Source organism: Ambystoma mexicanum, chromosome 2q (assembly GCF_040938575.1).
Source record: "Ambystoma mexicanum isolate Mex_15411 chromosome 2q, UKY_AmexF1_1, whole genome shotgun sequence".
Lineage (NCBI taxonomy): Eukaryota > Metazoa > Chordata > Amphibia > Caudata > Ambystomatidae > Ambystoma > Ambystoma mexicanum.
The window spans coordinates 320718857-320733716 of record NC_090924.1 but is presented as its reverse complement, the minus strand read 5'-3'; the positions used below and the strand labels follow the sequence as shown (position 1 = coordinate 320733716).

The following is a 14860-nucleotide window of genomic DNA, read 5'->3' as shown; positions in this document are numbered from 1 at the left end:
AGAGTGACAGTATAAGGAAAGAGGCCAAATTCATTGTATTCGATAGTTGTTTGATTGATATTATTATTCGGATGAAATGTGGGCATTTGGTTGGTGGGGAAGTATGTGGGGAGCCATTGATTAATGTGACTCGTGCAATTCGAGGCACTAACCTTAAAATACATGCCACCTGTACAAAATATCATCCTTTCACATGGTCTGCACAACCTATGCTGGGACAACTGCCAGCAGGCAATCTACTTTGTGCAGCGGCTGCACTTTTTAGTGGTTCAAGTTTTAAAAAATTAGAGTCGTTCTTTCAGTTTGTGGGAATCCATTTCATTGCGAAAACTCAGTTCTACAAATACCAAACCGATTATCTATTTCCAGCCATTAGCGAAGCTTGGAGAATGGAAAAAATGTCTATTGATAGTACATTCGCGGGCAAACGGTTCAGGCTAGCCGGTGATGGACAGTGCGACAGCCCAGGATTTTCAGCCAAGTACTGCACCTACCACTTTCAGGACATGGAAAGTAAGAAAATTGTGAGTTCGATGGTCGTGCAGGTGTCACAAAGTACATCCTCAGTGGCCATGGAGAAAGTTGGCTTTGTAGCATCATTGCAAGAACTACAATCGCGGGGAATGGTGATCGACCTGATAGCCACGGACATACACGTTTCAATTGCCAAGACAATGAGAGAACAGTACAAAAATATAAATCACCAATTTGACGTTTGGCATCTTGCAAAATCAATCAATAAAAAATTGTCGGCTGCAGGTAAAAAAAAAGAATTGCAAGGTATTTCACAGTGGTCCAAGTCAATCAGCAACCATCTTTGGTGGAGCTCAAAAACATGTGGAGGGTCGTTGGAAATTCTACTGGAAAAATGGCGGTCAGTAATGCCACACTGTACAAATGTTCACCGATGGAACACGAACCAACATTTCCACAATTGTGAACATGGCCATTTGTCCACAGAGGAGGCACGGAAGAAGAAGTGGTTGATTCCTTCATCACCCACTCACAAAGCCATTGAAAAGATTGTATTTGATAAAACTATAACAAAAGCTTTGAGTGGACTCACGGAATTCTGCCACACAGGAGATTTGGAGGTGTTCCACAATATGTGCCTAAAGTACAGGCCAAAACGATTGCATTTTGGCATGGAGGGCATGATAAATCGGACTCTTTTAGCGGTCTTGGCACATAACCATAATGTTGGCCGTCAACAAAGTAGGACGACCGGAACTTTAGGGACGCTTCGCTACAATAAGGCCTTCACTAAAAGAAGTAAACAATGGGTGATCAAACCAGTGTTTGAGGATATGCAATATGAGTTTATTGAGAAACTTATTGTTGACGTCCTAGATAGGCACATAAATGGAGCTGTGAACGAACCTGTGCAGGGGACAACTGCATTGCCACCCAACATTGCATCTGTTCCATGTCCACCTAAAGAAGAACTCATTGAGAAATACACATCACGGTTTAAATGATTGTAATTTGATTGTCTGTTCTCTCAAGTCTCCTCATGTCGCAGGCCCATTGAATATGTGTATCTATGTATTGTGTAAATAAAAGTGATTCTAATATAAATCATTTTTCAATAAATATAGAATCTCTCCGTATTTATGGTTCTGTGTGGCTGCAAAGCACGCAGACAAAATGCAAAGATGGAGTGTAAATTTCAAGTCCTGTGAGAATGCCTTACACTGAATGTAGCTAACTTGGAATGTGTGCTCGTTCGAAGTGAAGGTCAGCTGCTTTGATTTTTTCTCGGGTGCCAGAATGGCCCACGACTCAGAATAAGGTTCTATTGTATTTTGACCTTGACAGGCCTGGACCACGTAAGAAACGATAATGAATATAATTTCAGAAACGAAAGCCATTTCATGTTCGTTCATTAGAAGAAATAACGTCGGCATAGAAGGAGTGGTATTTCGGGGCTGCCCTACGCACAGACGCAATGGAAAATGCAAATATAATGTAAGTAACTCTTTAGATGAGTTTATACCGCAATTTAATTACTATACAGTTGCTTTAAAGACGGGTTAAGTTGTACTTGTTCGTTCTATGTGGCATGTTGTTTTGTACCGCGCACTATCTTGGGGAGAACCGTCTACTTGGCCCCCTTCCCGCCCCTACCTGCAAGGCTAAAAACCTCGGGGTCATCTTCGACTCCACACTCTCCTTCTCTCCTCATATATCTGACGTCTCTAAGAAGTCACACTACCAGCTGCACCTCCTCAGAGGTATTCTTCCCTTCCTCTCCTTCCCCCAGAAGCTCACTGTCTCCCGAGCCCTGGTTCTCTCTAGGCTGGACTACTGTAACAGCCTCTATCTTAATCTGCCTGCCTCCACTCTCCGCCCTCTGCAACTTATCCAGAACAGAACTGCGAGACTTGTCCTTGGCCTCAAGCGGGCCCTTTTTATTTATTATTTATTATTTTATTACGCTACTTACCTTGTACTGCACTTCCCCCCCACCTCCTCTCCTTGCACTTTCTCCTTTTCCCCTTACCTCTGCACTTGCGCGATCTGAATGACACCTGGCCTAGTAGGATCGTTTGTCTGTCTTCCCCTTGTTCCCCTCCCTCCCTGCCTCGTCGCGCCTTGAAACACTTGTGTATAGGCGCGTTACAAATACCATATCATATCATATCATACTTTTACGGAAGCACCTCAAAACCTTTGCTTCTGCTTTCTCTCTCCCTCTCCCCTGCTACAACTGGTCCACTGTCTGCGATCTCGGTCCTGGGCCCTTCCACTCTCCACCTGCACTCCCTGTCAACCCCTGCACTGGGGGACTGTCTCAGTATCCTACAGCCCCCCTTGACGTATAAAACCCAGTTGCACTGTCCTAGCTATGAAATAATTTCCAGACCTAATATATAAAATGAATAATTTTAATAAAGATCTGATGGTGAGACTAATTTCCTTTTTTTATGTTTTTCAAATAGATACATCGTCCATTATTGTCTGTGTCACGAGTACCAGACACCGGCGGATGGGTTTTTTAACCGCCAGTTGCTTCTCCACGTGAACAACGTTAGCACCCTGACCATTTTGTGGGACGATCGCCAAGTACAAGTATGCCCTTACGCGGTACTAACGGCTAGATGCAACATACAGACCGTTGTGGTGCCCTAGTGCCTCGTTGTTGGAATAGCCATGCGATTATCAGTGCGACCGAAGAGCTTATTTTATCGTAAACCAACACCATGTCTACTGCACACGAACATCGCTTGCCTCAAGACGAAATATTTTGGATCGAGAGCAAATACAAATTCATTTATCTAAGACCCTGTGTACAGCAAAGGAACATCGTGTGCCTCGAAACGAACTTTTCGGAATGTGAACAAATAAAAATGCAAATCGCTGAATATTCTCAAAACATTTGATGTCAAATAAATTTACTTTACCAAATTTACAATCTTGCGGTTTAATTTAAAAGTACAGTTTCATATTCCCAATTGTGGCGCGCTGTGTTGTTTGAGCTCATCTGTGTTGATTTCCTGGTTCTGTGTGGAGTCGCGTATAAGACGCCTGGGCGCGTTTGCCTACGCAGCTCAGTCACGTCACGGATAGAGGCGGGGAATATGAATGTTTTGATCAAGTCTGTTTCAGGGGCGGGGGATTTGATTTAGTGCCGCAAAAGCAGGTGAGCCAGGGCGATGCGGCAAGTGATAGGATTATCATAAAATGGCGGCTGATTTCGAGTGCGTTAATGGACGAAAAGTCGGGTAAGGTCCATAGGAAAGTTTTCCACGATCTACCGAGTTATGCTTAAAAACACATGGCCGAACCGTAGGGACAATAAAAAAAAAGTCCCGGAACTCTCCTTTAAAATAGGAACACTCTTCAGACAAGCGCTTAAATATGGACAGCGCCACCAGGTAACCTTTAATGGCCCCCACTTGCAAGCCCCTGTGGGCCAAAGAAAGCAAAAAAGACAAAACCATGGGAATGTCCCATTCAAAAGGATCTACATTCTGAACTCTGCACCAGTCGCAGAACTTTCTCCAACGGCAACGGTACAGAGACTTTGTTGCCGGCCGCCTGGCCGAGAGCAACACCTCCATCACGCTTCAGGGAGGTCCCAATCCTTATACCTCAACCTTTCAGAAGCCAAGCTTGAAGATTGAGGGATCTGACCTCTGGATGGAGAACCTGACCCCCCCCTCCCGTGAGAGCAGATCGTCTCGGTAGGGAAGACGACGTGGAGGGCAGATGGACAAGTCTAGAAGGTCCGGGTACCACGTCCTCCGGGCCCACGCCGGAGCAATGAGGATCATCCGGGAACCGAACCTCCATAACCTCCGCAACACTTGCGGGATGACGGGGACTGGAGGAAACGCGTACAGCAGTGGGAATGACCACTCCACCACGAACGCGTCTCCTAAGGCTCCTTTTGGAGGAAATTCCCGCGAGCAAAACCTTTCGCACTTCCGGTTGACACTGGAGGCGAAGCGATCCACTTGAGGGGTCCCCCAAAGGGCGAAGATCTCCAGGAGAATCTCCTAAGACAGCTCCCACTCGTGAGAGATCGTGCTCTGCCTGCTCAGAGCATCCGCCGTCTCGTTGTCATCTCCGGCCAGATGAACTGCCGAGATCGAAACTTCCTGCTGGATGGCCCAGAACTCGAGCTGCATCGCCTCCCTGCACAGCAGAAGTGACCCTGCCCCCCCCTTTTGTTGAGGTAGTGCATGGCCACTGTGTTGTCCTTCAGAATCAGGACACTCTTCCCGCGCACAGTCGGCAGAAAAGCCTTTAGGGCTAGCCTGACGGCCCTCAGCTCCAACAGATTGATATGGAGTCTGGACTCCAACGGAGACCAACGACCGCTGACTGTCAACTCGTTGGCATGAGCTCCCCATCCCGTGAGGGAGGCTTCCGTCACGATCGTCACCTCCGGCCAGGGCAGGCAAAATGGGGCAACCTTCATCAGATTGCCGTCGACGGCCCACCACAGAAGGTCCCGGGCTACCGAGGGCGGCACCTGAACAGGGTCCGACAGCCAGCCGGAGGACTGAGACCACTGGAGCTTGAGTGCCCACTGCAAAGACCTCATCCGCAGACGAGCCTCTGGCACCAGAAGAATGCAGGATGCCATGAGGCCGAGCAGTCTCAAGAACTCGGACGCTGGGCGATTCTGGGCAAACTGAAACTTGTGCACCATCTGCTGAATGTGAAGAGCCCTCACCTGAGGAGGAAAACACTGCCCCAGGGACGTGTCGAGCACTGCTCCGATGTACTGGAGCTGCTGCGTTGGTGTCAAATGGGACTTCTTTAAATTGAGGGAGAAGCCCAGCCTGTGAAGGGAGTGGCAGGTGACGGACAGATGATCCAGGACTTGCTCGGGAGAGCTCCCCCTGATCAACCAATCGTCCAGGTAGCGGTAGACGTGAATCCCCCCCTTTCCTGAGATGCGCTGCCACCACCACCATGAGCTTGGTGAAAACCCTCGGGGCGGAGGTCAATCCGAACGGCAGGACCCGAAACTGAAAGTGCGAGTCGCCAACCGCGAACCTCAGGTACTTCTTGTGCTTGGGATGGATCGGCACATGGAAGTAAGCATCCTTGAGGTCGAGAGACACCAACCAGTCCTGACATTGAAGGGACTGGAGGACTTGAGAAAGAGTCACCATCTTGAACTTGTCCTTCCTGAGGAGTTTGTTCAAACCGCGCAAGTCCATGATGGGTCTCAATCCCCCGTCTTTCTTTGAAATCAAAAAATAAGGGGAATACCATCCCTTGTTCCTCTCCGCTACAGGCACCAGTTCTATGGCGCCTTTCTCCAGCAGGGCTTGAATTTCCTGCGCAAGGAGCGGATCCGGACTCTTCAAAGAGAGGTTCCCTGGTGGATAAAATAGACTACTGCTCAAGCCTTTTTATGGGAATTAACAAATCTGAAAGTAACAGGCTACAAATCTGTCAAAATGGGGCTATTAGAGCCGTTATGAAACTCAAACACAGATCATGTTACACTAGCGAGACGTGAGCTGCATTGGTTGCCTGTGGCCGCTAGAGTTCTATTTCATACCCTGACTATTGTCCATAAGTGCAGATCTCCGAAAATGCCGGGTTATTTACAACAACTATTACCCATAAGAATCAACACAAGAGCACTTAGGTTCAGATAAGAAGAACGAGTCATTAGACCTAAGTGCAATACTGTCAGAGCAACCAACTCAGCCTTTTTCCTCTGTTGGTCCCAGAGCTTGGAATGCTCTGCCGCTGGAACTAAGATCTATCCAATCTTTAGAAATCTTTAAAAAAAGACTAAAGACATATCTGTTCTATTAAACAACCTTTCTGCCTGTGATATTCTCGCTCGGCCTTGCTTCATGACACTGTCTTTTGTTTTCTGTTTTATGTGTTTTGTAGTGCCCTTACGCCTTCGGGTTCATGGCCCCGCTATACAAATATATTAAAGTAAAGTAAAGATTGTCGTGAGGCCTCTGCCGAAAAGGAAGACAGTAGCCGTGGGTTATGATCTCCAGAACCCACACATCCGAAGTAATGGCTTGCCACTCTACAAGATGCTGCGCCAGCCTTCCCCCAACCGGCGAACCATGGGACCTGGCCTCATGACTGAGTGGTAGCGGCTGCGGCGTTGCCTGAGGGCAAAGAGGCAACTGCCCGAGCGGCCTTGGCACCTCGAGTACCTTTGTTTCCACCTCTGGCACTCTTACGATGGCCTCTTTGACTGCTAGGTCCTCTCGCATTACTGAAGGACGAGTAAGAGCGAAAGGAACCTCCCCTCCATTGCTGTCCCCTAGGACGAAAAGGCGGAGGTTGGCGAACTGCAGCACCCAACGATTTCGCTGCAGCTTTGGAGGTCTGCAACCTCTCAAGGCTCTCATCAGCCTTGCTGCCAAAAAGGTTTCACAGTCAAAAGGCATGTTGAGAAGCCGGGACTGCACATCAGGAGCGAACCCAGATTTCCGCAACCACGCAAACCTGCGCATTACGGTGCTCGCCGCCATGGACCGGCTGACACAATCCGCCAAGTCCAAACCCGACTGAACAGCCTCACACATCGCATCCTTGCCATCCTGAACCATAGCAAGAAAACCATCCCGTTCGTCCCCTTCGGGAATATGATCAGCCGCTAATGCAACACAGTTCCACAGAGTGTGCGTGAAACGAGACAAGGCACATATGGAGTTGGCCGCCTGAAGCGCCATACCCCCCGAAGAAAACACTTTCTTCGCCCAGCCGTCAAAACGTTTGTCGTCCCTATCTGGAGGGATGGTAGGGTACGACGCCTGCTTTGCCGGGGCCGTAGCCGCCTGCACCACCAAACTCTCCGGGGTGGGGTGCATAGACAAGTAGCAGGGGTTGCTACTGGCTGGATGGTATTTTCGCGACAAAGACTTGCCCACTGCCGGGAGACTCTCGGGAGCAGTCCAAGCCGCCGCCACCCTTCTCTGCAGAGCCATATTAAAAGGCAAAACCGGGTCAGTGGGTGGATCGAAATCAAGGATGTCCGTGAGATCATCCTGAACGAACTCCCCTGGGGGAGCTGACCAACCCAAGTACTCGGTAACCCGAGACATAAGGCGCCGATATGAAGAATCGGCATAAGTGCCAGGCTCCGGCCGACAAAACTCCACCTCCGGAGAGGTGTCAAGTCCACTGGCATCATGCAGCGACTGCCTCAGGCATCAAACTGGCTATGGCCCGAGATAAGGTCATCTGGAACCGCAACCGGAACCAGGCCGCCATCAGAGCCTTCATCACCCTCTGAAATGTACTCCAGGCGGGGAGAGGAAGACCTCTGCGGACCAAAGCAGTGCCGGACCTTAGCCATAGCCTTTCTAGGGGCAAACCCCGTGCCACGGGGCCCCTCCGACACCACCGCCTCGAAAGGCGCCGGCGCCGACAGAAAAGGCGTCGAGGGCGTCGAACGAGTTGGCGCCGGCGTCGACAGAAAAGGCGTCGACATCGAGTGAATCAGCATCGACGACAGCTGCAGCGCCATCAGCATCGGAGGCGTCGACACAGTCCTCGAAGCCGTAGCTCCGAGCGTGTCTCTCGACAACCTGGGCGCCGACGGTGTCGACGACCCCCTTGAAGACGGAACCCCGAGAGAAATCGTCGACGACCTCGGCGCCACAGGCGTGACTTCTTCGAAGACGGCACAGGATCACGCGGTCTTGAGCTCGTCGAGGACCGGGACCTGGAACGGGCATGGCGAGAACGGCTATCCTTGTCCGAGCGGGAGCTCTCCCGCGAGCCGTGCCGACCACCCGAGCCAGAAGGCATACGGGCGGTGTCTCTCGACCGGTGCCGACCGACCCCACTCGGAGGCGCGGACGGACCAGTGCCCTGCGATTCCAGAATCGCTAGCATCTGCTTCCCGAAGGAAGCCCATTCCTCCGGTGTCGCTTGCATGGAGGGATAACCGAAGAGGACGGAGAAGGCGACCTATGCCGGCGCTTCCTGGAATGCCTAGAAGAGGCAGAGGAGTGGCGAGACCAACTCCTGGAAGGAGACCCACCGGACTTCCGACGACGACGCGGAGAGTCACCCCTCGAGTCATTGGTCGAAAGCCCCGCAGACCTCGACTTCCGGGGCTTAGACACCCGGCCTACCGACAGCTTCTTCTTGCGTTCCCGCAAGGCCTTTGCAGTGAGCGACTGGCAGTCGACACAGTCGTCCGTATCGTGGGCCTCCCCGAGGCACCAGAGGCAGGCATCGTGCGAGTCCGTGACCGACATCTTGGACCCACAGTCCCCGCAGTTCTTGAAGCCCGGACGCGGAGTCGAAGATGAGAAAGACATCGCCACGAACAGGTCTTCACAACCAACCGAACAGGTTCAACGAACGGAGAATAGAAAACAGCAACTCCAACGAGTCGAGGCGTACCGAGATTTCACTAAGCGAACACGGTCGCTGAAAAAGCGGAACTGAGGGTATGGGCGTCGTGCGTCCTACTTATCACATCGGGTGACGTCGGCCGTCGGAGGAGGTCCTCGGGAACGGCTCATCGACGCAGGACGCAGACGCCAAAGATTTTCCGAAGCAGCACAGCTGTGGACATTACCTGTCATAGATATGGAATAGGTCGGAGGACCCAATCCCCTTGAAAAGCTGGCATGGAAATGGAAGACAAGGCAGGCACCACTGAGGTCTCTTACAAACAATCACATGTATTGTTTCAAACACCCAGTTTAAGGACACATTTGCCAGCATTGTTTGTTCTCAAAAAATCCCAAAGCATAGCTGAAGGAGACCCCCTTACCCCCAACAAAAAGGTGAAAGCTTCAATCAATAAGGAATATTTTAAAACAATATAGAACAATCCTTAATATTCTGTTTGGAAATTGGCTACTGCCCTTTTACGACTGGTAAACCTACGATTAAAAGGGATCTATAGCAAGCGATTATCTGATTTAAACAATTACAAACTCGAATTCAAGAATCTACAACCAGTGGCTCTCCAGAGGTTTTGGACTAAGAGTCATGATCCCTCACTCTCCAGTATGCTGGTTAGGGCTGATGACGGCTGTAGTCACAAACATCTTGAGAACCAAAGGCTGAAGACCACTGCTCTGGTTTAATAGCATCCAACACACTTTCAAATGTCCAGTTGATGTTACAGCGCCAAGAGGCAAACTACAGGTGCACTGGATCAACACAGCATTAGGAATTGCAATATGCACAGCATACCAGAAGCACGGACAGGGTAAGGTCTGAGGGGGCAAGGCCCACCCATAATCTGTAAATGTCCACTCAGCAGCACTGTGTGGGAATTTACAGATGATACTATCACTGCGCAGGCCCAATTACATTAGCTTCAGGCACCACCTGTTAGACAATTCTGGCTATGCCTCTGCAGCATATACCCAATCCCCAAAATAAAATAACATCAAAGAAGTGTGGTCCCCTCTTAAGATAAAGCAAGCCTTTGCAGGGTGAGTGACTTTGCTTACCTTGCCACAGCTGGAGAACATCAAACCTTTCTTGAACACGTCCAAGGCAAGCACAGTGTCTGCAGAAACAAAATACCAGCAACACATGAGAATATATGATTCAATATTACAATGCAGTAAAGTCAAATAGTAAAGCTACTAAAGGCGCTTCAAGGCAGAGTGTGGCCTTAATTACACAAAGTGCAGACTGGATTGCGTTTGCTCTACTTATAAAGATTAGGAGCAGTGGTCCATCGTAAACCACGTGGGTGGGTGACCCAGGTACAGGGCACATAACCAAACACGCTTCATCTCCAAAAGGCACAGGATGAAGTTCTGGTCAAACAATGAGACATTTCATCTTGGTGTATACTTGGTTCCCTGGATATCGCACTTCAGTCCTTAATGTGCCTATATGAAGGCATGATTCTAAGTGTTCTGAAACACACAATGTTGTTGAACTGGGGTGAAGCTGGCTAACAATGTAGACCAACAAGTCCCTTTGAGGTATGCAATACAAATTCTGGTTCCAGCTCAACTTTAATTGTTTCTTGACTTGCAGAATTTAATTAATAACTCCATTTCCCCAGATGTGCTGCAGTTTACAGATACACTATGTATTTATTTTATTTACTTTTTATATTGTGCTTTTATTCAATGTTTCTAAGTAAAATGTTATCACCTTCCTAAAATCTGAGTCACCAGGTTTAAAGGACTTTACTGGAAGCCTGCTAATAATCAAGAAACAGTAGTATTCAACAATGCACACCTAGATTCAAAGATTCTAAATCGGAAGTTAAATGTGTGGAACAAATTTGGGTGCAGGGGAGGAATCACAGCCCTGACACAAAGCCAATACTTAATACATACAATGGTGCCCAATCTATGACACTCCCGTCCCAGGCACACCTTAATGCTGAATTAACAGCTCAGCAATTTTCAAACCAAATGCTGTATATTTTAACAGAAAGATAAGAACCCAGTATCTTCAAATAATCTGATCCAAAATTGTCTTTACTCTTCAGATGTATATCAGATGGTCAATGCGTTTCGTGGACCTATTCCCCTTCTTAAGGAGCCGAACTGTGGATACAAACAAACAGGCCACATTTCTTTCATCTTTACTTTCAGTACCAGTAGTTTGACTGATCATATTCTCTACTTCACCAACCAATTACCCTAATGTTCAACAAGCCACAGGTTTACAGACTACCTTTTCACTGCATAGTGATCCTAGTTTCGAATTCCAAATATGCATCGAAGTGTACATAGATTACCATCACCATTTAATTGTTGATTAGGTGAGCCTCTACAAAGACAGTTCACCACCAAACGCCAGTACGCCACAATTTCAAAGTGCCACCAAGAGTTGCACCCATGCCCTCACTCTGCAGTCTAAAGAGTCTAACACTAAAGGCTCTATAACACCTACCTGACCCAATTGTATGCAGGACTGCCAGGAGTTCCCAAATGGTGTCGGGTCTATTGACATTCTGTAGATAACCAATCTCAATATGTACATTGGAAAAGTACAAATTCAGAAACTACCGAAAAAACAAAACTCTTGCAATATCCTCATCACATAATGGATGAGTGGCATAGATGATCTAGTCCCACACATACCTTCAAAAAGGATTCCAATCATAAGGAGACAACACTTTTGTTTGAGGCACACGCCTAGTCGCCTTCAATCTCCTTCAATACATTTATTGCAGGAGCATGATGCCTAGAACAATATATAAATAGCATTCATTAAGAGCAGCACTTACAGAAGCTGGCTATTCTATCCCATATATAACGGTATAAATGGAAAGGGAGTCCCCTCCCACCTTAAAGATAGCGGCCCGACACCACAAATATCTTTACAAGCGTTTCTCACTTCTCTGGACAATCTGATGCTGCGCCAGAGACAGTGGTAATGACACTTCCTGGAACGCTCACGTGAGCCGGCTTCCAGAGAACATCATTTGTTCAACTAAAGGTTCCATATCTCCAGTAGACATGGCGGCCATCTTAAAGTGAAGTACCAGAACTTCAAACATAAGGTGTGGTATACCTAGTCCTTACTGTGGATATGCAAGGACACAATCTGAGTGCAATTCTATAGAAGTATATGCTCATATCTTCTAACCTATCTGTTAGTGTCAATTGTGACAACTCAAAAATGAAAAGAAAAATACAGATGCATCTGCTACAAATAAACGAAAAAGTCGTCTGCCTACAAGGGCAATCATTCTTTACAGGTGGCATGATCCAATGCAATCACAATCATATTATATGCATTAATGAACACGCATTGTGGTCCACTGAGATAGCACTCAGGAGTGAGGTGAATGTTAAAGAACCTGAACCACTACTAATCACAATATACACTAGGATATTAGTATGCGTCTAAAGCAAAGAAATTTGGATAAGATGAGACCGGGGGTCACGTAGTAGAGATTACAAAGGGTACAGAGCCTACATCTCTGAAAGGTGGACCGAACATAAATCTAATGTCCGGACTGGTAACATGAAGTCACTCGTAGCATAGCACTTTAAAGAAAAAAGACACATGCAGTTTATGATACTGGAGGTGGTGAAACCCTTAAGCAGAGGAGGAAACTTTAACACACGCCATGTACAGAGAGAAATGTTTTGTATACATTGGTTGGATACAGTATATCCAAGGAGTATGAATGAAGAATTTTGTTTAAACTGCTTCATTTGAAGCGCTACATTTGATGGAGATATTTCACATCACTATCCGAATACTCTATTTCTTTGGTTACATCTGTCATGCAACGTGATATATATGGATAATACATGAAACCCCCTGCCCCAATGAGGGACATCTTGAAATTAAATGTGGGGAGGAGTGCAACTATCTGTAAGTGAAATGCTTTAAAGATTCATTTTATCGATAACATGCCATAAGGTGAGGAATACTTTGTTTGTATGATTGCCATTTCAAATGTAAACCCATTAGGCTCATTTGAAGATTTGTATATCATTTTTTGGTATATTTATTTACAAGAAGTTTGGATATCTCCAGAAAGGAGACTATACTCAGCGATGTAGGCTTGTTCCCCTTTGTAATCTCTACTAGGTGACCCCCTGGTCTAATTTTTCCAAATGTTTTTATTTTAGACACATAATATCATAGGATATATCGTGATTCGTAGTTATTCAGTCCCTTAAACATTCACCTCACTCCTGGGTGCTATCTCTATGTGGACCACGATGCAGGTTCATTAGTGCGTATAATATGAGTGTGATTGCATTAGATCATGCCACCTGTAGAGAATGGTTGCCCTTGCAGGTGTAAAACTGTAGGAGAGTGTTCCTAAAGTCCAACTGGTAGTAAGACTTTAGTAAGATATCCCAGTGGTTCGTATCTCCAACTCTTAGTATCAGTCTGTACTAACTCAGGACCTTGGTAGAGTGGCAGAAGAGTCAAGCTTATCTAAAGAGGAAGATGTGAGCTGTAGGCAAGTACACTGAACCTTAGTTAGACATGCACACCAAAGAAACTCTTACACTTATGATGTATATAAAATTATATATAGACCAGAATCATTTTAAATACTTTATATGTTTACACTAGAACACCTCGGAATACTTGAGAATATACTTCAAAGGACACTCCCTTTTGTGTTTGGTCGTGGTTACATTTGTAGCAACGTTAGAAAGGGAAAAGACAATGTTATCGTATTATCGGTTATTACTTGCACCTGTCATGATGCCTACCCCCAAGCATCCGGACCAAGCCCATCAGCCCCGGGAGCAGGCATCTAGACATTTAATAAAACCTCAGCAGCCCCGGCTAGGGGATATCTGGGTTCAGTCCTGGCGCCTAGGGCGCCAGCCTCATAGTCATTACTTACCTCAGGCAGACCATGCTGCAAATGACTCCAATCCAACATGAAGCCTGAAAGGGACTATTTTTCTACAGGGACTATTTTTTACTTGGGTGTGGTTCTAGGGACTTCTTACCTGGGACTACTTTTGAGGCTATTTAAACCACACCCGACCAGCAACACACGCTTTGCGTTATTCTGCATCCAGCAGCGTAACACTCACCGTGCCTGCAGCCTGCATCCAGTCTTCTGCCACGCCCGCCTCGAATCCGGAGCTCCTAAAACAAAGAGGAAAGAAAGGGACAAGGTTAGAAAACAAACCTATTTCTATTCCACACCTGATTCTGGATCCATCTCGTCTCCGGACCTGTAAAGAACATCATTTCTGCATGCGCCACAACTCCAGCTGCAGCGCCGCACCATACTCACTAGTATTCACAGCATCCTTCGGGTCGGCGCTGCCTCCATCATTTCTTCGCCGAACTTCGGCACCTAGGAGACAAAAGAAAACCACAAGGTGAGCCGAGGGAACCAACAAATATAATTCTTACCACCATAGACTTACCTGATTTAGCACCGGAGGCATCCTTTTGTGACTCTCCATATTTTCACGTGCCGCATCTTTAAAGAGACAAAACACCACGTTTTCCTCGTGCAACATTTACCAGACAGTGCCGGGTAATACAGACTCTTACCTGAGCGCCACCAGCTGCCACAAGAGCATCTTTTCACGAGCCAGCTGCAAGACAAGAAAGGAAGGGGGGAACAAGAGTGAACATCGGACATATTGAACTCTATGAACTTATTACTTACTGGTCCTCACCAGGAACCTCAGAGTCAATACTCTCCGGAACTCTCCCGAGCCTTCAAACCAGTGAAGTAACTGGAATCGACGCGCCCCTGCAAATCCACGCAGGTTGGAGAGCTCATCTTTCAAGAATATAAGGTGAGATTGCTGTGAGGGCATTTCGGAAGTGATTAGTTGGGGAGGACTGTGGGGGTGCCATCACTTGAATCCACAAGTGGCTAAATCCATCTCTCCACTTGCAGGAGAATATTTCTACAGGTTAAGCAGACAAGATGAGAAGGGCAGATCCAGTCAGTCATCGCTGCACTACG

General features: G+C 47.3%; 1 protein-coding gene across 1 annotated transcript in view; it reads right to left on the bottom strand.

Annotated features, from left to right (window-relative positions):
- Positions 1-14860, bottom strand: part of TBL3 (transducin beta like 3) — a 412146-nt gene that overhangs the window by 253572 nt on the left and 143714 nt on the right. The window contains exon 12 of the mRNA XM_069647302.1: positions 9924-9982. Coding sequence (XP_069503403.1) covers positions 9924-9982 — 59 coding nt within the window. The remainder of the gene's footprint in view (positions 1-9923; positions 9983-14860) is intronic.